Raw genomic sequence first — 25492 nt, forward strand, 5'->3', positions numbered from 1 at the left:
CAAAAATGAAAGATTACAGTCAGAATGAGAGAATAATAATGGCTACTGTGGCAGCTATGGAGATGCACTGTTAGAATCTCCTTTTAAGAAAGAATTTACTATTCTGCTGCCTTCGGGATTATCTCTGCTTCTAAGCTGAGGCCATGCCCTTCTGGGAAGCCCCCGGCCAATGACTGAATGTGTGGGGGTCCTGGTGCCTGGCCATTTCTGCCCGATGTATAATAGACCTCCTCTGATGGGTTATCTTTACTCTGGAGCTATCCTCGTTGAGTTGGCTGATATTTCATCAGGTCTAAATTATGGTGTGAAGCAATTTCTGCCCAATTCTGCTTCCTATTGTCTTTTCTTTCATTACAGATATCAAATGTCAATCGTGGCCTGAAAGCTTTTCCAACCCTATTCTGCTTCCAACCCCCCTTTTATCTTTTACAGGGCGTGACTGATAACAAACCTCTTGCATTCTTAACTCCATCAACATCTGCTTCCCAGAGGACCAAAATGGCAAAGCCACTAATTACTAAGAACCTAGTATGTGAAGAAGTATACCATAGTGTTTTGGGGAAGTCATTTAACTACTCCAAACTGTTCCCACATCTGTAAAGTGAGGTTATTGTAAGAATTAAGTGAAATAATCTACAAAGAGCAATTTGTTCAGTGCCTGATATGCAGTAGGTACTCAATAACTAGTATATTAACACTAAGGGTGCTATTGTGCCATACGCCAGATTCTGTTGAGGAATTTCTGTTATCTAGAATATAAAGGAGCTCCATATCCTCTATGATGTGGCATGTACAATTTGTAATTTTTAAAATATTCATTACATTGATTGGGGTTACAATTTATAATTAATACAAACTACTTTGAGGATTCTTTCATAACTGCAAGCTGATGCTCTTAATTTCATCACATACATGACATTAGAATCTCTTGATGGGTCCAGAAGACTAAGCATTTGTCTAACAGCTTAGAAGAGCAATATATAATGCCATGACCATTCCCTGGTGAGTACTGGTCAGTTATTTTTGCTCTTAATTTGGGTTCGTATGATGTTTTCCCATGACTAGATTGAGGTTATACTTAATATTCCATAATCTTGCTATTGCTAGAAAAATTACATCAACTTAAATTATTCCCTCTCTGCCTGTCTCTGTTCACCCCACCCACAGGACAAATGTTCAAATCCATTATTAAAAGATTCAAAAATATATAATAAAAACATATAATAATAAAAATGATCTAAAGGAAGTTATTAAAATGTTGAAAGAATTTCTAGTGAGGTGATAGCAATTTAAATGGAGCGGAATCTTTCGGAGCACACCTATATTGTTCCTCACTTCACAGTTTTAAGGTAAAGAATTTTAAGTAAATTAAAAATACTATGTTAAATAAAGTTAAAGAAACACACTTGAAATTGTGCTGTGTCCTTAGAAGTGAGGTAGTGATGGATGGGTTGGTGGAATGGATTTAGAGGCTGGGTAGCTTTTTTAGATATCCTGCCAGGAAATCACTCTTTTTGCCAAATAAATCCATAGAGTTGAATAATTAAGTCCTCCTATGTTAAAAAAAAGCACAGTTTTTATGAAAGATGAGATGGCTACTTAATGCCCAATGTGTCTATATGTGTTTAAGCTAATTTGGTCAGGAGTGGTCAGTATGACCATGGAAAGAATAAGATGATCAGTGAAGTGAATGACCTATGGTCTGGTGGCAAGGAAAGATACCTCAGAACTACAGGTCTGAGTAAATAACTTACTCACTTGTGGTTAGAGTGATGCTACCAAACCACCAAAGACAAGGACTGCTGAAAAATGGAAATTACATCCATAATATAATAACTTGTAATTATAAAAAATGTATATTTTTGCATGAGCTTACCCATAACGCAATTTACTTTTGTGTGAATAAATACTTTTTTGAACATTTTTCTAGCATGAGTTCAATTATAGTTCCATTAGGGATCCAGCACATGGATTGATGAAAGAACTTTGTGCTGAGAGGCTGTGGTGGGCACAGGGGTGGGTCTCGGCCTATACTCTGTGCCTCTCCCACTGTGGTGCCCAGTGGTCCCTTCTCTGCTGGCAGCCATGCTCTCACTGCTGCTGCTCCCATGTGTTGAAGGCACAGGCCCTGCTTGCACCCACTGCGGATAAGGAAGAACTGGAGCCAGTGCCAGCAGCAGGTGCAAGTATTGGCAGGCTCGCCTCAATGACAGGGACCTGTGCCCTCTCACCTGCTCCATTATCCTGCTAAGGCCAAAGCCTGCCATGTTCCAGCTCGCCCCCTGGTGGTCAGTGCACATCATAGCAATGGGTTGTTAGGTTGTTCTGTTCCGTCTATTTGCATATTAGGGTTTTACATAGATAGGTTGTAGAAAACAGTCTAGGTGGGCTTCATAGACCATCAGGTAACAGTTATAGTACATAGAGATCCCTGGATGTTTACAAAAATACATTTCTGAACAAGGATTGTTACATATGCACAAATGTATGTGCATACCAGAACAGAATATGCACTTTGGGGACATTAAATAAATACTTCTTGAAAAAGTGGACTCAAGTATGGTTATAAATCTCAAAAAGAAACAGTTCTAATTTATTGCTCATGTGGGAGAAATTCTGGGTGTACTCTTTCTGGATGTACTTTCCTCTTCACTGTTACAACTATTGCACAGAGGGGCAATTATCAGTTTGTGAATTCTACTGTGAAAGAACCAAAGTGACCTCACTGGAAATGTTTCCTAGAGGCTTTCCTTTACTTTATAAAATAATATAATTGGATATGAAATAAATGGCTGACACATTTAAAAACATATATGTTGCAAATGATGGCAAACTTGGAAAAACTAGAAGTGCTTAAATGCTATGGTTGTGTCAGCAAAGGGGGCATAGGTTCTTGTGTTTTGGTTACATAATAGGTTACATAATGTTTTAAAAATGTAATAAAAAACAATGTTCAAAAGCTTCCTAAAACAATTCCATGTTAATCTGGCTTTTGGTAAAGCAAACACTAAGGAAAACTTCCTTGCAAATGTAAATGGAATGAAGATAAAATAAGTTAATATTTTCCCTTACATACAAAGGGATATGGTTATGCTTCATTAATTAGAAACATTAACATGATTTAAAAGCTATGGTAAATTTCATGAGTTGTACTGGGACCAATTTACTTGGATGGGTGATTGTCGAAGTAAATAGAGGTTATAAACTATGCTACATAATGTGGGATACTTTAATTCACTATGACTAAGACAGAACAAATCAGTAGGTTCTAAATAAATGATTTGATAAAGATGCTGACTACTGCAAAATCAACTCTGATGGCCAATTAAACACAATATCCACTTTATTTTATTTATTATTTTTGATAATCCTCACTATTTTTTCCCATTGCTTTTCAGAGAGAGTAGAAGGGAAGGACGGAGGGGGAGAGAGAGGGAGATGGCGGGAGAGGGAGAGAGGAAAAAAAAAGAGAGAAACATTGATGTGAGAGAGACACATCAACTGGTTGCCTCCTGCAGGTGCCCCAACTAGGGGTTGGGGAGCAAAAACCATAACCCAGGTTATGTGCCCTTGACTGGGAATCGAACCCAGGAGCCCTCAGTGCGTGGGCTGACACTCCAATCACTGAGAGTCCCTGGCAAGGACCAATGTCCATTTTATAAATGTCACAGGTTTATTAAGTTAAATAAGTCTTTTAGTCTTTCATAATGTCTGAAAATATAAACTTAATTAAGTAAACCCTGGCCATAAAAGAGAAGCACTCTGGAGTGTTTTGTGAGTCAATCTGGTTTGATAATCAAAGCTTATCCCATCTCACAGAAAATGTGGGCTTATTCCTTTCTGAACTTAGTTTATTCTAATGTACTATCATTCTAACTATTCAAACACGATCATGTAGGGGGAAAAAGCTTCACCTTAAAAATAAAAAGCATATCATAGTCATGTGCCTTTTTCATGGTGCTTTTAAGACTATTAAATGAGATAGTATTTCCAATGGTGTCTGAAACTGCAATTTAATAGTTAGCTGCTTTGATATTTCCTTGATATTTGTCACCATTTTGGGCAGTGTTCAATCAGAGAAACTATATTACATATTTTTAACATACATGAATGAAAACTCTTTTTCAAAGGAGTAAGACAGGAAAGGCAAAACTTTCTGAGAACATCTTGTAAAGGTAGATTTATAGAAAATATAATGTTTACATTTTCAGGGTTATGGTTTTATCTGTAAGAGCTATTTCTTTTTTTATTTACAGTTATAATTACATCACAAAAATTTAAAGAAGAATATAAAAAAGAATACTGTCACTAAATACCAGTTTTTTCCTGAGTGTGCCTGAGGAAGGCAGGTTTTATTAGATATTTGAAATGTTTCTTAGGAATGTCCACAGGTTTTATTAGATATTTGAAATGTTATATGGAAACATTCACTTTCCCCCGCTTCCAAGAGTACTATTGGTGACAAATGTTCCCTTAAAAACATTTTCCCTATAAAACATTTTTCATCTATGATCTAAATAACTCATCTCCTCCATATGAATTTCCCATTCTTGAGAAAAATCATTTCACTTTAGGGTCTCATTGTCCCTAGTGCTTTTTAAAAATATGAGTCATTACCCCATTAGTGAGGCGCAACTAGTGTTACCTAATAAAAGAGACACATGCAAATTAACCATCACTCTGCTACGCCCACAGCCAATCAGAGTGAGTATGCAAATTAACCCAACAAAGATGAAGGTTAATTTGCGTATCCAGACACAGAGCATTGTGAAGCCTGCTCTAAGGGATGGGTGGTGGAAGGGAACTACTGGAGTGCTGGCTCCCAGGCGGCTGAGGAGCAGGAATGTGCCAGCTGGGAGTGAATCCAGGGGCTGATTCTTGCAGGAATATTGTGCAACAGACCTCTACTATTTTTATAAAATAAAATGGAATTGACTCAATTTGAGTAGAAAAATATAGAGGACAAGACATATTGGAAGGCTAGTTTTTACATTTTCAGCTTTAAGTATATGTTTACATATTGTTTGATGATGTAAAATGCATTCATTAGTATGGCTGCAAGCAGAAAACTTTAAAAAATACTGTTCTAAAGAATCATTAGTACCTTCTAAGCCAGTGGTTCCCAACCATTTTTTTGGCCATGCCCCAACTAAGCATCTCTAAAATCCTGATGCCCCTCTCCACGTGACATATTACTCTTATTATTCAACAAGTGAACTCCTATTCACATGGAGGAAGCCTAAAAGGCCATTACTTGGTCTAAACAAGCTTTCAAAGAACATGGCATCTGTGAAAGAGGAAAATGAAATAACAAAAGGATAGTTGAAGTGCTAAGGAAGAATTCACTAAGAAATTGTTAAAAAAGGAAAATAAAGTCTCATAGCATATAATAGAGAACTGAAATGCATAAATGTCACAAGATCCCTAGAACCATAAGAAATGCAAAAAATTCATTGTTAATAACTCATTCTTGAATTGCCCCTCTTAAAAATCAAACTGCCTCCCTGTGGGATATGCCTCACAGTTGGAAACTACTGTTCTAAGCCTACAATGAGATTACACTATATTTCAGCTCAAAAATTCTGAAAATGAGCTTTTTCAACCCAGATTCAAATATGACTTATTGCCTAATAGACAATAAGTAGCTAGCTAAAAGGGCATTTAAATGACTATAAAATAGTTACACCGTCAATTAGTTGTAACCATTAATTGATATCCATTGTACATTTTAAAAAGAAATCTTCTTGGCCTTTTACCACCTCAAAAAGTCCAACAAAATGTTGGGCATCAATTGAGTACAAATATGAATTTGCATGTGTATGCCATAAGATGGAAGACGTAAAACTAATTGGCTGGTTTTTTTTTTTTTACTCTACTTTCTTGGTTTGTGGGTTAGGACTCTTTTTTTTTCTCAATGTGGATTGCCTCTTTTCATAAACTCTTAATTATGTCTGTTATGCAGGACTTTTTAGCCTTCTTTCCTCACTTTACATATCTCTCCCCCCCACCCCCCTTTATAATTTCCTGTTCTCATTGCTTCAAATTCTAAATATATGCTTATGACTTTCCCATTTTTGGCTTCTACTCCTGACATATTTCCCTGGCTAGACCCAAAGGTTCCTGATAGCAATTTGCCAGGTGGGAAAGGTAGGGAAGGAGGTTCCCTTGTGAGGTTAAGAAGAGCGAAGTGTAGGGTTTGCTGTGGTTTTATTTATTCATAAGCATTTATATATTGGCTGCTCTCATGTAGTTTCAAATCTAGAGTGACAGGCAGAAGGATCCTAGGATATGGGGTGCCACAAAGACATTTAATGGGACATAAAGAAGCCCTAGGCCACAGGTATTGTCAATTTAAGAAACATTCAAAGCCGTAAAGAATTTTAATGAACTTATTTGAGCTAAACTGTGGACAACTGCTGGGAAGCAAAATCTCAACAGATTGAGATAATGCTCTGAGAATGGCTGTTTTGCACCTTATTTTGTACATTACAATCAATATGGGGGTTTCATGAAATCCATTGGTGATAGAGGTGGGAGAAAGCAAAGTGGGGAAACCTTTGCTTTCTCCCACCTGGGAACTGGATGAAAAGTAAAATGATAGACCAGCGGTGGGCAAAGTCATTAGTCTACAGAGCCAAATATCGACAATACAGTGCATGAAATTAATTTTGAGAGCCAAATTTTTTAAACTTAAACTTCTTCTAACGTCACTTCTTCAAAATAGACTCTCCCAGGCCGTGGTATTTTGTGGAAGAGCCACACTCAAGGAGCCAAAGAGCCGCAGTTTGCCGTCCATGGTGATAGACACATGCTTCTTTGACATAGGTGGGTATGCATAGGATCATTAACAGTCAATAATTAATAAGTGAGAGGATCGGTTGTCTCCCCAGAGCGGCGCCTATGCTTTGAGCGGTCCAGGGAAAAGGAAAATGACTTTTGGCATTGCAACAATATGTTATTGCGGATGCAAAAAGACAACAGACAGCCTCAGTGAAGGTCAAGGCTGACCTTTGTGGAGGAAGCTACCCACCTAGGACAGGACTACCCACCATACACTGCTTAGTTAGAACAGTTTTCATTCATTCCAGGCCATCTTTTGAGGCTCCCTGAGGTCTCTGAGTTTGCAGGGCCCCACACAGGCCTTGGCTGAGGTGGTCAGGTTAGCATGCGGCCCCTTTTGGTCCACAGTAGGTAATAGGCAAAGGCCGTATCCCACCTGGTCCTTAAAGAGACTTAAGGAGAAACTTAGAGCGTATCAGTTTATAGTCAAACATTAAAAAAAAATAAATGGAGCCGAAACCGGTTTGGCTCAGTGGATAGAGCTCAGCCTGCAGACTTAAGGGTCCTGGGTTTCATTCTGTCAAGGGCACATGCCTTGATTGCAGGCACATCCCCATTAGGGGGTGTGCAGGAGGCAGCTGATTGATGTTTCTCTCATCCATGTTTCTAGTATATGTGCTGCAGAAGCGAGCACTCATCGATGTTTCTAACTCGCTCTCCCTCTCCCTTCCTCTCTGTAAGAAATCAATAAGAAATATATTAAACAAACAAACAAATAAATAAATAAATGGAGAGAGATGCCGCTGAGGAAGAAGCAAAGTTGGGGACCAATGAAGGATTCGGGCACAGAACCTGGAGCTGCAGCAAGGCCGTGGGAACGAGGAACTGACGAGGGAGAAGGAAGAGAACGAACACACCTCCGTGGAGAAAAGCGAACCACCGGAAGTGCACACGTTTAAAAAAAAAAACCCGCATCCATGAAAAGTCCATAGTAAAACACACACCTGGCGCCCAACAAGCTCAGCCGCCGGGCATCCTCCAGGTCCCAACGCCGCGGGCCCCGCCCAACTCGCCCCGCCCCGCCCCCTCGCCGTCCCGGCACCGCCCGCGCGCCGCCCAGCTCACCCCGCCCCCTGGCCCGACAGCCCCTCCCCTCCGCAAAGCCGCGTGCACGTGCGCGGCGAATCCCGCCCCTTGCGCCTTCCCAGCCAATGGGAAGTGGTGTCGTAATTCGCCGCCGCCGCCGCCGCCGCCGCCGCCGCCCTGCCTGGGTCACGTGACCGCGTGTCCCCGCCCCTTCCCCGCAGCTAACCTCCAGGTTCTGAGAAGATGGCGAAAGTGTCAGAGCTTTACGATGTCACTTGGGAAGGTAACAGCAGGCGGAGCGGGCGCGAGGGAGACCCAAAGCCCCGGGAACGGGTGCGGGGCACCTGATGCCCTTGCAGAGCCGAGTTCTCTGCTCCGTCTTCCCGCACGGCAGGTCTCTGAATGGGCTGAGTTGAGGTGGTGGCCCAGGAGGAGGAGGAGGTGGAGGCTGACCTGTGTCTTGCGTGGCCCGGCCACCCGCCGGTGTCAGCGCTTGTGTTCATCGATAGACCAGTTCAGGGGTCCAGGGCAGCTTCTCTTTGGAGGCGGGAGGGACCTGGGGCTGCTGGGCGGCGCGGAGAGATGGGTTCCTGCAGCCGAGAAAGACAGGACCTGGGAGGCCCTTGTATGTATTGAGTGCTGGGTATAGTCAGGCTTGCAACTTTGTGCAGAAAGGGTGTGTGGGAGACCCATGAACAGATCTCCTCCTTCTGCAGAAGACTTGACGTCTCGTTTCCTCTTCAAAGCTGAATTTCTGATATCTTCCCTTTTCTTAAAAGATTTTATTGATTTATTACAGAGAGGAAGGGAGAGGGATAGAGAGTTAGAAACATCGATGAGAGAGTAACATCGATCAGCTGCCTCCTGCATATTCCCCACTGGGGATGTGCATCCAGCCAAGGTACATGCCCTTGACCGGAATCGAACCCAGGACTCTTCAGTCCGCAGGCCAGTGGCGCTCTATCCACTGAGCCAAACCGGTTAAGGCTCTTCCCTTTTAATTAATTTAATTTAATTAACTTATTTATTTAAAATATATTTTATTGATTTTTTTACAGAGAGGAAGAGAGAAGGATAGAGAGTTAGAAACATCAATGAGAGAGAATCATCGATCAGCTGCCTCTTGCTCATCGCCTGCTACTGGAGATGTGCCCGCAACCAAGGTCATGCCCTTGACCAGAATCAAACCTGGGACCTTTCAGTCTGCAGTCCGATTCTCTATCCCAGTGTTTTTCAACCTTTTTTGGGCAAAGGCACACTTGTTTCATGAAAAAAATCACGAGGCACACCACCATTAGAAAATGTTAAAAAATTTAACTCTGTGCCTATATTGACTATATATAAAGTAATTCTCTTGAATAGGAATCAAATAAACACAAAGAAAGTATTTTATAATTACTTTATTATGAAATATTAAGTAAACAAAATAGTGAAAAATTATAAAATTCTTGTCTTGTCTGCACCTACGGCACACCAGGCAACATCTCTAGTGTGCCGCGGAACAGCGGTTGAAAAACGCTGCTCTATCCACTGAGCCAAACCGGTTTCAGCCTCTTCCCTTTTTCATTACTCCTTGCTCCACTCCTCCTCCTCGGAACACATTTACATCCACAGCAGAAGCTACTTCTTACTCCCACAGGAATGACTTTTCTAAAGGGAAGAAGGACTGGTATCCTGGGCATGCACTCAAGCGTGATGGACTTCTTCCCCATCCTCGTTTAATGTAAGGTGGTGAAGTGTGCTCTTTAAGACTGGAAGCAAACTTTAGACCCGTTTTGTAACAGAGATTTTTTTTCCCTCCTGAAAAACTAGAGTGGGAAACATGCTTGAGAGAAGAGCCTTAAGTTTCTCTAACGCATGAAAAATAGGTGTATTTGAAAATCATATTCCCAGCGTCTAACAGGAGACGTAAAGCAGCTTATGTGTACAAGGAATGCCTTGTTCCAGGGCTTAAACAATGGCCTGACAGCATGTGTACAGAAAGTTATATTCACCCAGGGTGAATAAACATCTCCAGGAATACAGAGTTGCAAACTTGTATGGGAAAAGGTGAAATTCCGTTATACTTGAACCGAACTCAATGATGATTGGTTTTGTGGCCTCTTGCCCACTGTGAATCTCCATGCTTCTACCCGTATCAGGGAATTCCATGATATTAAACAAGAAAAGCGCTTAATGCCGGGACTGGTTTGGCTCAATGGATAGAGCGTTGGCTTGGGGACTGAAGGGCCCCGGGTTCGATTCTGGTCAAGGGCATGTACCTTGGTTGCGGGCATATCCCCAGTAGGGAGTGTGCAAGAGGCAGCTGATCGATGACTCTCTCTCATTGATGTTTCTAACTCTCTATCTCTCTCCTTTCCTCTCTGTACAAAAATCAATAAAATATATTAAAAAAAAAAAAAAAGCGCTTAGTGCTGTATCTTGAATATATGAAATTGAGCAGCAGGCAGTCCCTGCCTTCATGGAGTTCACAATCTAATGAGGACAAACATGTCCATATGTAGTTTTAAGAGGCTTCTCAGGACATATTTCTTAAGTTGGATGGTAGATAGGTGGCTTTATTTTTAATGTGTTTTTTTTTTAATGTTTCAAATATGTCATGCTTTTTATTATATTTTTAGAAAGTGCTGTTTTGAAACTATGTTCAATATAAGTTTCTTAGATGATAGTATCATGTATATAATCTTAAGGAATGAGTAGGTGTGTACCATCAGACACGGTGATTTAACTAAGTCACTTGGACTACCCTGTGGGCAGTCTAGAATAATAACTACTTCATAAGTTTGTTGAGGAACAAGAGAGGAAACACGTGAAAGTGCTTTTAAACTAAGTACTATATAGTTAAGATGATTTAGTTCCCACCTATGTCTCTAGCTTTGTCTTGAACCCATGGCCAGCAAACTGCGGCTCGAGAGCCACTTGCGGCTCTTTGGCTCCTTGAAGGTGGCTATTCCACAAAATACCTGGGTCTGGGCAAGTCTATTTTGAAGAAGTGGCATTAGAAGAAGTTTAAGTTTAAAAAAATTGGCTCTCAAAGAAAATTTCAGTCTGGCTCTGTTGACTAATGAGTTTGCTGACCCCTGCCTTAAGCTATTCTCTTTCAGAGCTGACAGTCCTGCCTTTTGTTGAATTCCCTAAATATGCCATGCTCCTCTTGTATTAGGGTTGGATAGGAGCTGTTCCTTCTACCAGGAGTGTTCTTTCCTCATTGTCCCACTCTTGTTCCCATTATACTTTATCATTTCTCAGAATTTCTCCTCAACAGTCATATATTTTAGAGAGTTTTCCTTGACCATCCCAAAGCCCTTCCCCATCCCTCCACCAAAATTTTAAAAAGGGAGAGAAAAAGAACAAAAACTAAAAAGCCACGAAATCTACCCCTCATCCTTTAAACTGTGTGTTTTTATACTCTTGAAGTGCATACCCAATTGTGTTAAGTTGTAAAATTTTCTCTCTCCTAGAATGAAGGAAGACGCCAGGCCTCTTGTTCTAGTGCCTGATTTATGAGGGGAACTCTATTTGCTGACTAAATGAATTGTTAATTAGATTAATAATAAACATTAATAAATTGTTACAAAAAAAAACTAAATAATTTTTCTAGTGTTGGAATAATTTCTTTACATAGTCCTATGACCTAGGTCAGTTGGACCTAGGTCCTCAAGAATTCCTTTGAATCATGTAATGAACTAAAGTTGTGGAAATGGTTAGTTCCAAGAGTACTGTTGATCTCGTTATAGGAAAAGTGATCACATGTTTATAAAAGACCTATATAGTATATCTAACATTCTCCTAGTTTCTATTAGGTTCTATAGAAAAAGTAGAATATATGGTTTATTTATTCAGCCAGTTGAAAATTATTGAAATTTATTAGAGGAGTTATTATTTAGTGATTGGGAGGTGGGACAGTTATAAGGAGGGTTCATTTGGGCAGGTTATGGGTAGGATACCTAGCACAATGCCATTCATTACTTTTTAAGATGGTTGTATTATTTATAATATGTTTGTAGTCTAACAAAGGATCTGTCTTTCTTATTAAATTGGTATTCTGCTTCATGAACTTAAGAGATACATGGCCTTTTATATTAGTGTGAGTTTATTTTATCAAAAACGTTGACTTCATTTTAGTAATTTTGACATTGATCAAATATATATATATATACACACACACATCATAACAAGTTTTGTGTTTTCAGAAATGCGAGATAAAATGAGAAAATGGAGAGAAGAAAACTCAAGAAATAGTGAGCAAATTGTGGAAGTTGGAGAGGAATTAATTAATGAATATGCTTCTAAGCTTGGAGATGATAGTAAGTTTTTTTCAATTTATTATCTTTATGTTTGGCACATATCTATTACCATTCTTAGTTGTTTTTTTAAAAAAAAATCTTATTTTTTTTTAGTGTTTATAGCAATTTATCTATGATTGTCACTTTTTAAAAACTTCTCAGGAAGATTAATGATTCTTTATTTTGAGAAGGCTTTATAATTTCTGTTAGTAGTAAAGCTATCAAATAGGTGTTTTTATTTTAAAGCTCATAAGGCTGCAGTCCTGGTCTGGTCAAAATGTATTTCATAAAGAATCCTTTAGAACAGTAAATGTATTAGATAATTCGAACTTTTTTTTTTTACTTGATAAGATACTGAAATATTTTACATTGCCGAAGCATATAAGAATGCCTTCTTTTCTTAATTGCTGATAAAATACAGTAAATCAATTTTCAGTTATAAGTGCTTTTCTCTAAAATACCAAACAGGAAGAATTCATTATCTAGTTTTTGTTGAGAGATTTTATAGTAAATTTAGTTTTTTTCTCTCTTTATCTAGTTTGGATCATATATGAACAGGTGATGATTGCAGCTCTAGACTATGGTCGGGATGACTTGGCATTGGTAGGTATTTAAACTAATTTCATTTTATATTTAATATACTTTGTGGATTATATGTATAAGACTTAGTATATGGCTTGTATAGAATGCTTTGTATAGCTGGTTTTCAATGCTATTCTTAAGGATAAGTAGGCCTAACTAGGTACTTTGAACACAGTATGTTCTTTTTAACAATCATGAGAAGTAGATATTTAGTATTCCAGTTTTACTGAAGAGGATAAATTAGTTGAAGGCTATCTGCTTACTTATGCTGTATTATAGAGTATGTAATGAGAAGTAGATAGTTTAAAACAAGTTTATCTTTTGGGTTATTGAATATCTTTCAATAGTATATGTTGTTAAATAATGTTTTGTAATATTGTAAATGTATACCTTAAACTATTAGAAAGTCCTAATATTTGCACAGTATGACTTAAATTACTAATGCTTCTTTTATAATAGAGAATGATAATAGCGATATTGTGATCCCCTATCTGCTAGGTACTATGCTAAATGCTTTACATCATGCTTTCTTTAATTTTCATAATTGTTTGTTTGTTTTTTGTTTTTCCTTCCCTGAGGACATTTTCCCATTGGTTTTTAGAGAGAGTGATAAGGATGGGAAAAGAGACAGAGAGAGAAACATTGATGTGAGAGAGACATCTGTTGGTTGCCTCCCACACACACCCTAGCCAGTTTGGCTCAGTGGATAGAGCATCAGCCTGTGGACTGTAGGATCCCGGGTTCAGTTCCGGTCAAAGGCACTTACCTACGTTGCAGCCTCCTCCCAGCCCCAAATCAGGATCTATGTACTGACAAGAAGATTAATATAAAATTTCAACAGAGAAATATTAAGTATTAGTAGTAGTTGCAAGGGACTTGAAAGTACCAAAGAACTTATTTTTTATCTAAAGAATCTTTATGCATAGTTAGGAAGAAAATGCCAGGAAATTGTTGCAGATATTTAAATGGTGTTTGACACATTATGTAAGCAATTTTTGAGAAGTAATATAGTGGTAGTATTTGAAGTTATTAGTGGACACATGATCTGGTTATATTCCTGCTTATTAGTATGATTAGTGCCTGAGCACTGGTGATTTCTCTCACTGTAATTTCATATTTCTCCTTTTACCCTATTATTCATTAGATTAATATCACTTCTACATTAAAGACTTAATGTAGGTCATTATTTGTAGCCCATTTAGTATATATAATATAATTATTACTTTTCAAGTCTTGTTTACCAATTATTTTTTTAGTTTTGTCTTCAGGAGTTGAGAAGACAGTTTCCTGGCAGTCACAGAGTCAAGCGACTAACTGGCATGAGATTTGAAGCCATGGAAAGGTAACTGAGTCTTGCAAACAGTGTGGTCCCATTTGAAAACAGCAGATATGAGGCCTATCTTTATGTTCTGTGCTATGGCAGCATCATTGAGAGTACAAGATGTCTTGCTCCTGAGATTCAGAGTAATGTCAGAGTGCTTCTCAGTATAAATCCTGGCCTTTACTCCTAAAAAATAGGATTTGACATAAAAGTGTAATCCACTTACCATCTCTGGGCTAGTGAAATCCTACCTAATAAAAGAGTAATATGCAAATTAACCGTCACTTCACTACACCCGAAAGCCATGACCCACCAGCCAATCAGAGCGAGTATGCAAATAAACCCAACCAAGATGGCTACAGCCACAGAGAGCAGGCTTAGGTTTCTCAGGCAATGGAGGAAGCCAAGCTTTACGCCTGCCCTTGCCGGCCTAAGCCGGCCCAGGTGTGAGCAGGAGGCTTGGCTCTGCTCCAGGCTACTAAGTTTCAATTATAGAAAGTAAATAAATTTCAGGGCCTCCACTAAGGTTGCCAGGGGGCATGGCCGGCCTACAAACCACAACAGGCCCCTTGCTCAGGCTGTCCCATGCCCCAAGGGAACCCCCACCCTGATCCAGGACACCCTTAGGGCAAACCAGCTGGCCTCCAACCATGCACCAGGCCTGTATGCTATATAATAAAAGAGTAATATGCAGATTGACCATCACTCCAATATACAATATGACTGCCCGAATGTGGTCAAAGATCCTGCCCCTATGTGGACACAAGATAGCTGCCACAAGATGGCCAGCAGGGAGGGAGGTTGGGAGGCACCAGGCCGGCAAGGGAGGGCAGTTGAGAGGGACCAGGCCTACAAGGGAGGGCTGTTGGAAGCAATTAACCCTGCAGAGGAGGGAAGTTGGGGACAAACAGGCTAGCAGGGGAGCAGTTAGACATCAGGCTGGCATGGGAGTGGTTAGGGGGTGATCAGGCTGGTAAGCAGAAGCAGTTAGGGGCAATCAGGAAGGCAGGCGATGTGGGAGGGTTGAGCGTTGAGCAGCATTCCCCCTGTGGAAGTGCACTGACCACCAGGGGGGCAACTCCTGCATTGAGCATCTGCCCCCTTGTGGTCAGTGCTCATCATAGTGACTGGTCGTTCCACTGTAATGCTCGCTTAGGCTTTTGTTATATAGAAGAGTATATGTTTATTTTTATTGGAACTCGTAGAACCATTTTACTTAGCAACATTTTAATGTTTTTATTTGGAAGAGTGGCTGTTAGATGTGCTTTTGCTAAATAGGATCATTAATCATTGATTCTCATACATGATTGTGTAAATTAGAATATGTGGAATATAAAAAAATGAGTAGTTGCCTTGCTCCCACTTTACTGAAATCAGTTTGTGGGGGTATAACCGAGATTTTTCTTTAAAAAACCCTGCAGGTAAAAAGACATGTATCAGAACATTGTTGACTACATGTAAATTTTTGTTGACCTTCAGTGTATTAGGATCCTCTAGTGTAGGGGTGTCGAACTCAATCAGAGAAGGGGCCAAAATCTAAAATCCAGCCTAAATCGCAGGCTGAATGGTTTACTGAACAGTCATAAACTGTCATTGTGATGGAAACGCAGCGGAGTGCAGTGATGACAGCGCGGTGCGGGCCACATTGCAAGGCCTGGCGGGACGGATTTGGCCCGCGGGCCTTGTGTTTGACACATGTGCTGTAGTGAAACCCCCCCCCCCCCAGTCTCACCCCTCACACACAGACATTTACATACATACGCAGAGAACCATATATGTAAATGGAGATTTATTATGAGGAATTGGCTCATACGATTGTGGAGGCTTTGAAGTTCCAGAATCTGCCATCTGCAAGCTGGTGATCCAGCCAAACTGGTGCTATAATTCAGTCTGAGTCCAAGTCCGGAGGCTGAGAAGGAAGGGAGCCGATGGTATAAATCTCATTCTGAGGATAGGGGGAGGTAAGATGAGATGTCCCGGCTCAGAAGTGAGGCTGTAAAATAGGTTAAATTCCTCCTTTCTCCACTTTAGTTCTAGTTAGACCTCAAGGAATTGGATGATGCCCACCCACATTGGGTAGGCAGTCTGCTTTGCTGAGTCTACGGATTCAAAGCTAACCTCATCCTGAAACACGGTCAGACATACCTAGAAATAATGTTTGATCTGGGCCAGTCGGGTTGACACATAATATTAACCATCACCCTCAGTTTTTACATTGTTTTTTAAATTACAGTATAATTTAAATATGTTTAAATATAAAACTAGATAATTAGTGCCTCATATATATAGATTTTATACAACTATAAAAACAATGAATAGCTTCATATCTTTCTCTGTCACTTCTGATATCTTTTTTCAGAGTTATTTTAGTTGGAAAGATTCCCAAGTGATTCTCATGTACTGTCTTGGTACAATTTCTACTCTATAGCATTAATTTTGCCCTTGTTTTGCATACTTGACTGTTTTGTTTTGTTATTATTTAATGATTTTATTTTATTCCCTCATTTAGTTGTAGATTCTTATGAGGCTAGCAGACCTATTATAGTACCATGTATTGGATGTCCAAACTAATTTTTTTCCTTTGAATTACTGCTGTGTCTAATTGTGTGCAGAGATGTGGACATATGGAGTGAACACATTTACAAATTCAGTCTGCTTTTATTTTTTTTCAATAGTCTGCTACAGATAACAAGAATAGGTAAAGTATTCTTACCTTTTGGCATGACCCTAATCACCAACATTGACTTGGGTACTAAAATTTTGGGGTCAGTGTATAGTTGAAAGATGAGTCACATGATATACAGTATTCATATCTATCATTAAAAGATATCTTCCAGAAAATGTCATTAAGAGAAAAATATAAAATTAAAAATATCCTATAGGGCATTTATGAAGAGGTCCCAAGATAATGTATCTATTTCTGGTTTTAGAAATACTGCTGTAAAAGTTTTTAAACATTGTTGTTTGCTTTCTTAAACATCTTTATTCAGAAGTGGAGAAATTGATAGGAAGGGACTTAGGGGTTATGAACATTGTTAGGAATTTCAGAATCACTCAGCTATTTCTTTGCATCCCAATCAAGGTTATCATATGTAAGAGTATATAGTTAAGGAAAGTTTTTATTTGATTTCTAATGTATCTCTACTTAGATTCTCTATCACATAATGTTAATTTTGGCTTTTTAGTTACTGTCATATGTGAGTATTTTCTCATTTGATAAATTTGTTTTCCAGTAAAGAGTAAGTAATACGTGTGGATAATTAGTAGGTGCTTAATGAACTGAACCAGTTCAACTAATAAAAGCTATTATAAATATTCATTAAAGGAGAATTAATATATAGCTCATTCCTTGCTAATGGGTTTATTAAAATTAAACTTTTCCTTATGTTTTATTGGTTGTAATTCTAGGTAGAATGAGGATCATAAAGGTATCCCTTTGTGCTGCTAGATTTTACGTTTGTATTTAGGCCCAATTAGATAAGTATGTTTTGAAGTAACTTTTTCTAGAAATACTTTTTGTGATACATTTTTCCATTTAAAAAAACCACACCGTAGCAAACCTTACTATTATAGGAATATAAAAAGTGACCGGGATAACAATTACAAATGCATGTAAAGCCCTGCCAGTTGAATCTTTTCCAGTATTTACTATTTGTCACTAAATTTTAAGTTCATGATTCTTGATGTTTCTTTTTCTTTTTAAATAGATATGATGATGCAATACAGCTATATGATCGAATTCTACATGAAGATCCAACTAACACTGTAAGTTAACTAATAGTTCTGAAGTTGATATAGTTTATTTCAAAAGGCAAAATTAATTAATTTTGGAAGTAGTGGAAAAATGCATATGGAACTATGTTTTATTATCTTATTTTAAATATTTCAAGATGGATTGTTTTTAAAAATAGGTTTAAAACTCTCCAGTTAAATTTGACTTATGAGATATCTTACTAAAAAAAAAATTAATTGAAATTTGGGAAGAAAGAATTTTATGTGCTTGCATAAAAGCCCAGCAAATTTGTGTGTTTTTTGTGTGTAATATTTTGTTAAAGTTTATGAAATAGTAACTTGTCTTACCGTATTTGTGTAGTTTAATTTTAGTTGTCTTAATGAGAAATGAAAGAAGTCATTTCAATAATTAGTATATGGAGTTAATGAAGCTGTTTTGTTTTCGATTTACTTTTTTCTACCTGAATAAGAATTACTATATCATATATAAATATATTTAAAGGAAAAATATGTAAATATCAATAATTCTGATTTTGAACAAATTTTATATCAGTTTATTGGACAAAATATTTGTTCTAAATATACTTATATAGTATAATATGTTTTAAAAATACCCTGGTAAAAGAATTTTTATTGTTGAGAACATTTTAGTTTAGTATTGGTATAATGGCTTCCCTCAGATTTCCCTTGTATTAAATAAAAAGTTAAAGAGAGACTTTAAATAACTTCAGGCATTTTTAATGTTTTATGTTATGTCCTTGCATACATAACCACCATCTTTGTTGGGTTAATTTGCATACTCCTGATTGTCTGTGGCATCGTGAATTAGTACAGTCAGTTAGCATGTTTGTCTATTATTAAGTAAGATATATTGTTCTGTCTTTATAGTACTTTCTACATTTTATAGCTTTAAGACTGGCCAAAAGAAATTCAAATGGTTCCCCTCATTGACTATATATAAAGTGTAGTAACTAAGTGTCTTTGTTGTTAGGTGAATATTTTAGAACAAAGTGACTAAAATCAACTGTTAAATGTATGATTCTTTTATAAGAGGATATTTATCTAATCTCTACTCAGTTCCTTTTGTCCTGCTGTAAATGATGATTATGTTTCATGAGCCACCACAGTGTTAATGTTACTAAGAATTAAAGACACTGTTTCTGTTACTGTATCTGTAGAAAATACTGAGGTAGACATTGAAGGAAATAAAGCCATATAAGACCTAGAACTGAAAAAGTGTATTAGGGAAAGACTTTACTTATATTAAGTAGTCAAATTATTATTTAGAAGACATCACAGTTTCTTTTTCCAAAGCACCTTCATTATCACAAAGGTGAGAAAGCCCAATTCTGTTTTCATCTGTAGTTTTAATTCAAGCTTGTAACTGTAATTCTTTGCATTGTCTAAAAGTGGTTATGTGATTCTTTTACTGGTCTTGTGAATCTGTGCTCATTGATAACCACTGTAGAAAAATTATTATTCAAGCTTAAAGAGCTCTCTTTATGCATTCATTATTTCAAAAAACATTTGTTGAGTGCTTGCAGAGTGTTTGGTGTTGGGAATAAAAGGATGAATTATACACTATCCTTGACTTTGCTTTTAAGGTGGCAGGATGATATAATAAATGGATTTCGGACTTTGAGATAGACTTAAGTCCTGGTTCTTTGATGATTTGCTGTGTGATTTTTGAGCCTTGTAGGCTTTGAAAGATGAGTGTGGCTTGAGACAAAGCCATCTTATTTCATGAATGGCATGAGTAAGTTTTAATATTAAGGCACAAGGCCTATGTAGGGCAAAAAGAATAAAGTAATTTTAATAGAAGTTTTTAAATTTTTCTTTTGGGACGTTACTGAAATGGGACACCTTCTCCTCATTTGTTTAAATTTTTTTGAAATGCTCTTTTGAAAAAGTAATTTTAATACCCAGGTTAAAAATTACAAATAATACAGAACAATGTGTAGTGGGAAAATAAGTCTTTCCTTCCATTCCTGATTTCAAGTCCTCCTTCACTTAGTCAAACATTGTTAGTAATTTCTTATGTATTTTTCTAGATAATTTTTTTCCCTATACACTTATGATATGTGTGCACGTTTGAGTATCTCTTTTGGCAGGGAGAATTGCTAAAAATGCAAATGGTGTCGTACTTTACCTAGCAGTGTATTTTAAAGGTGATGTCATGTCAGCATAAGCTTTACATCATCCTCTGAGAAGCTGCATAACATTGCATTGCATGTATAGTCTCTGTCTTCATAAAAAACAGCTTTACTTAAGACCCTTTTGGTGAACTCTTATGTTGATTTTGATGTCTTCCTCCCAGAAAGTGTTGCAGTGGATGTCGTTTGTAGGATAGATTCCTGGAGTAAAATATCTGTCAGGAAGTTACGTGCATTTTAAGTTTTGATAGGGGTTGCCAAATTTCCCTGCACAAAGGTGCTTTTTGTTTTGTTTTGTTTCGTTTTGTTTTTTAGCTGTCTACAATCATTTCTATGGTGGAGGAGATGCTTCTCTCTCTGTATGGCATATTTAACTTTTGTTAGTATGATTGATTAAAATGTTACCTTGTTATTTACATTACCAGTAATGTGGAATATCTTTTTTAAAAAATATGTTTTTAATGGTTTTAGAGAGGGAAGGAGAAAGAGAGAAAGAGAGAGAGAGAGAAAGAGAGGATCTGAGAAATATTGAATGGTTGCCTCCAGCCGCACCCCGACCAGAGACAGAACCTGTAACCCAGGCATCAAACACTCGACATTTTGGTACATCATCCCAACTGAGTTACACCAGCCAGGGCTCCCAAAACCTTTAAAAAAAAAAAAAATGGGTGTGTGTGTGTGTGTGTGTGTGTGTGTATATATATATATATTTTAATTGATATCAGAGGAAGGGAGAGGGAGAGATAGAAAGGAACATCAGTGAGAGAGAATCATTGATTGCCCGTCTCCTGCACACTCCACATTGAGGATCAAGCTCACAACCTGGGCATGTCCCCTGACCCAAATCGAACCGTAATCTCCTGGTTCATAGGTCAGTACTCAAACACTGAGACACACCAGCTGGGCTTCCAAAACCTTTTTGCTGATTTTTTTCCTTGACCGTAGGTAGTTTCTTCACTCACATGCACTGATCAATACCAAGCTGAGTACTCCTCAAGGGGAACCTCCAGAGTCCTTATTCTGTTTTGTTTTTTCCCCCCTCCAGTACTCTGGCCTATTAATGCCAACCTCTTTGATCTTTCTAGTCTCTCAGCTCCTTTTTCTGATCTCAGTCTGATGGGCTAAATCTGGTTTTCTTCCTCTCTGCACAGCACCCTTGAAACTCTCTTAAGGCAGCAAGCCAGGGCAATAAAAACAGGGCTCACCTCATTTGTTTCCTGCCTCTCAGGAATTGTACTGTCTTTTGCTGCCTGTTGTCCTGTGGTTTAAAATGGCTGTTTCATGGCCCTAGCCTGTGTTTTTCTTAGTGGTTAGAGTGTCGGCCTGCAGACCGTAAGGTCTTGGGTTTGAATCCAGGTCAAGGGCACATACTTTGGTTGCAGGTTCCCCGGCCCTGGTAGGCATGCTTGTGGGAGGCAAACAATTAATGTCTCTCTCTCTTTCTCTCCTTCTTCCTCACCTTCCTACTCCTCTTCTCCCTCCCTCTTCTTCTCCTTCTCTCTCAATACAAGGTTGTTTCCTGTATTTAGTCCAGGTCTTTGGTTGTTTCAGACAAAAGGGTAAATCTGGTCCCTGTTACATCATCTCAGCTAGAAATGAAATCCCTGCTTAATGTTCTTTTAAATGATCAAGATAAATAAAGATTGGTTCTTATGTCAGAACATGGTGTTATTTTTTCTCAAAACCTGGGAAGGGCTGTATATTATGTGACTTAGTAAAGAATTATTATTTTAACTTTGTTGAAAATATTACAGATGTCCCCATTTTTTCTGTTTACCCCTCTCCACCCACCTTTCTCCCCTGATTTTGATATTTATCAATTAAAAAACTTTAAAATGCAAGTTTAAATATTTTGTCTATTTTAAAATATGTCCTTCGGGACCTATATTATTCATTTGAAAGACTCATAAGCAGATTGTTCTCTTAAAATTTCGAAAAAGTTATCAGAAGCCATAATTGTATAATGACATTCAATTGGCCATGGTGATATTTTTTTCTTCTTCTTAATCTCTACTATTCCTCTTTCTCTTAAGATATAGATCTTATGAATGAGACAGAGTAAAGGATTTTAGGGTGGATAAAGATTAAGATTCCCTGCTGGCTTGTAATTATGAGAATCTGGATGCTTATTTATTTGAATGAAATGATGCATATATGTGTACATCAAAAGTAAAGCATATGTGATTGTTAGAGGAATGTTTGAATTCCCCGGTGGGATGTCATGGGGTATGTTTATAAATCTCCACTAAGCAGTAGTTCTACAATAGAGTTTCACTGGCATTGAGATAATAATTTGCACAGTCAAATTACCTTCTTTACAAAAAACCCAGGGAATCATGAGTGCCTAATCCTTTATTAATGTCAACCCATAGGCTGCAAGAAAGCGTAAGATTGCCATTCGAAAAGCCCAGGGAAAAAATGTGGAGGCCATTCGGGAACTGAATGAATATCTGGAGCAGTGAGTGTTTTAGAAGAGGAATGTGTTTCGTTATTCTAATAAATCTTTTTTAATTAAAATGGAATTTGCATTGATTTTCCTTTTTTGCCCACATGCTGTTTATTTACCAAATATCTACACACTTTTTTTTTTTCCTTTTCCCTCACCAGATTTGTTGGAGACCAAGAAGCCTGGCATGAACTTGCAGAACTTTATATCAATGAACATGAGTAAGTTGTTAAGTACACATACAATTTTGTTAGGAGCACAGTTTTCATCGCTAAATTCATAAGGTCTAATGGTTTCCAAAGGATTGGTGAGAAGGTATGAATCATGCCATTTTAAATGAACAAAATAAATAAATGAAAAAATAACAAATCCATGATTTGTTGGATATAATATGTGAATTGCTTTAACTTGATCAATTTGTTTTTTACTAAATTATTTTTGTTGGGGAAGTAAGTTTTTCTTTAAAATGCATAAAGCATTCTTTGGAATTAGGAAGGCCTGCATTTGCTGAGCTATGGTTATTTTAGTGAATCAAAATTGTGAATTTTTAGAGTTCAAATTGTTCTTATAATACAAAGAGTATTATACTCCCTGCTGTTTAAAAATTCTGTCAATTGTATGCATTTATTAGCCTTAGCACTAAGAGAATCAAGTCTTCCAAAGTAGAGAAGCATCCTGTTGCCTGGGTAAAAAACCAAGAGTAATCAAGAATGTTGAATGCTGTAGGAACTGGCTTATTGGATATTTAATGTTTTTGTTAGCTTTTTTTATTGCTGCAGTGACAGGAGGAAATCCCAGTGTGAGAGGATTAGCCCAGTCTTAGTGCAAGTTTTCTAATAACACAGCATTAACGCTAACCTCCATCCAGAGGCAGGACCCCTGCCCCCCTTAGTTCTGAATCTGAAGTATATCACATTGCTTCTTTTTTTCTTCTAGAGAGAATAGAATCAGATTCTCATGCACATCTTACTATGCATGAATAGTTAATCTCATTCTCATACTACAAATAGCTGACACAGGAAATAAAATAGAATGAAGACACTTGTCTGTTGCCTTTGCTCAGGGCTGCATATGTAATGTGAAATGGAGAATTAAGGTAGTTAATTGCATAATTCAGAGATTAGTGGGGGCTAAAATTAAAATTATAGCATCATTTCATGGATGTATGCTATATTCTGGGAAGCAGTCTCCACTTTTCTACCATATTTTGACTCAGATTCTTTTTATTTTCCCTTAGGAAATTATTTTCCAAATAATGTTCAGTATAGATGAGTGTATACTTGTATATTCACATATGTGAACATATTTAGGATTCTCTTATGCATGTGAAATTGGTAATTAAACCAAATTACCATTTTGTAATTATTACCATTTGGTTTAAATGGTAATAATTTTATTTCCTTATTTTTTAAGTCCATATTTATGAAGTATAATAGTATATACCTTAAATAACATGAATTGAATTTTCAGAATGCAATAAAAAAACAAGCTTTATTTTGTTCATAAGACAGATGATAGTCATCTAAAATATTTTTATGCTACTTGAGGATCTGTGATTAAGAGCATTCAAACACATTTCAAATCATCAAGAAAATTATTTTGTTAATTAAAGGAATACCTAATGTTGAAAAATTGGAAAACTAAATAAAGAGTAAAGATGAAGAAAAAAATCATGTAATTGCATCATTTAAAGTTAACTATAGTTTATTTTTTAATTTTTTAATATCTCATAACAAACAGAAACCTAAAATAGAATTATCATTCATTTGTGGCCTAATGCTTTTCACTTAAGTTATATTGTCAAAACTTTTTTTATTACAGTAAATATTCCACAATGTGATTTCATTGTCTTTATATTATTCCATTTTATCAAATGTAACCTAGTTTTCTTAACTAATTTTCTTAGTGAATAAAAAGTTGTTTTTAATTTTCACTGTAATACTATACTGATTTATTTTAATTGTTTTTTTGGGATAAATTCTTAGAAGTAGAATTACTTGATTAAATGATATGCACATTTTCAGGGATTTTGATAACTTGTTCCTACTTCACTCTCAAACCAGCTATTATTAGTGTCCCTTTAACAACATTGGGTGCTGTCATTCTTTTTACTCTTTGCAATTTTGTTAGGTGAAAATTAGTTACCCCTTAAAAAAATTTATTTTAGAGCTCTTTATATAAATGATTGGAACATATGTTTTTCCAGAAATATATGCTTGGTAGTTGAGTTTTTTTTATATTGATTTTTTAAAAAACAGGTTTTATTTTTAGATGGTCATATGTATCCATTTTCATTGCTTGTATGTTTTCTGTCCTCTAAGGACTATATAAATATACCACCTCTGTTTTGCATGTTTCTAATATTTCTCGATTTAATTCTCAAATAGGTTACACTTTATTTTTAACCTATCATTAAATTTAATATTTGCTTCATCTTGTAATGCCTACATTTAATTTTGCTTTGTTTTGAATCTCTAAAGAATTTATTGAGATAGAGTTGAATGTACACTTAAGAGAAATAAAAAAAAAAATCGCAAGAAATTGAAAACTACAAAGACAGAAAAGCACCTGAAAAACTTCTTTTCAGAGGAAATGATAATTGTGTTCAGCTTTCCCTTTTATTCTGTGTCACAAAACTCTTTTTGGTCTTAAAGGTATTCATTCACAAAATAACCATTTATTTATTTATTTATTTTGAATTGAGCACTTAGAAGAAATATTCAGATGTAGAGAACTGGAAATAAGCACCTTCAGATTTTTTTGAGGTGAAAATCAGAATCTGTTCACTTAATTCATTTTGTTAGGACAAGTCATTATAATAAGTAGGTTTTTTTTTTTTTTTTTTTGTGTGTGTGTGTGTGTGTGTAAGTGGTAAATTATTGTGGGATGTCAGCTTAGCAAAGTTTTATGGACACAGTGGCAAAAATGTAGCAATTTAGGTATTCCTATAGATATATTTAACATTTTGGCATTTTCTGCATGTGAATAGTTCATAAGTTATTTTAAATATAATAGATAACAGGCAGCATTGTTAGTCTAAATCTAGAAGTTTTACTCTAAATTTTCACAGTAGAATGTTCATATAAGCCTATTCAGTGTTTTTAGA

General features: G+C 37.0%; 1 protein-coding gene across 1 annotated transcript in view; it reads left to right on the top strand.

The window, feature by feature from the left end:
- Positions 1 to 8051: 8051 nt before the first annotated feature.
- The window catches only part of EMC2 (ER membrane protein complex subunit 2), a 31722-nt gene continuing 14281 nt past the window's right edge, over positions 8052 to 25492 (top strand). The window contains exons 1-7 of the mRNA XM_036436789.2: positions 8052 to 8149; positions 12060 to 12173; positions 12691 to 12755; positions 13991 to 14076; positions 17763 to 17820; positions 22313 to 22398; positions 22548 to 22607. Coding sequence (XP_036292682.1) covers positions 8110 to 8149; positions 12060 to 12173; positions 12691 to 12755; positions 13991 to 14076; positions 17763 to 17820; positions 22313 to 22398; positions 22548 to 22607 — 509 coding nt within the window. The 5' untranslated portion in view covers positions 8052 to 8109. The remainder of the gene's footprint in view (positions 8150 to 12059; positions 12174 to 12690; positions 12756 to 13990; positions 14077 to 17762; positions 17821 to 22312; positions 22399 to 22547; positions 22608 to 25492) is intronic.

Source organism: Pipistrellus kuhlii, unplaced genomic scaffold, assembly GCF_014108245.1.
Source record: "Pipistrellus kuhlii isolate mPipKuh1 unplaced genomic scaffold, mPipKuh1.p scaffold_m20_p_14, whole genome shotgun sequence".
Classification (NCBI taxonomy): domain Eukaryota; kingdom Metazoa; phylum Chordata; class Mammalia; order Chiroptera; family Vespertilionidae; genus Pipistrellus; species Pipistrellus kuhlii.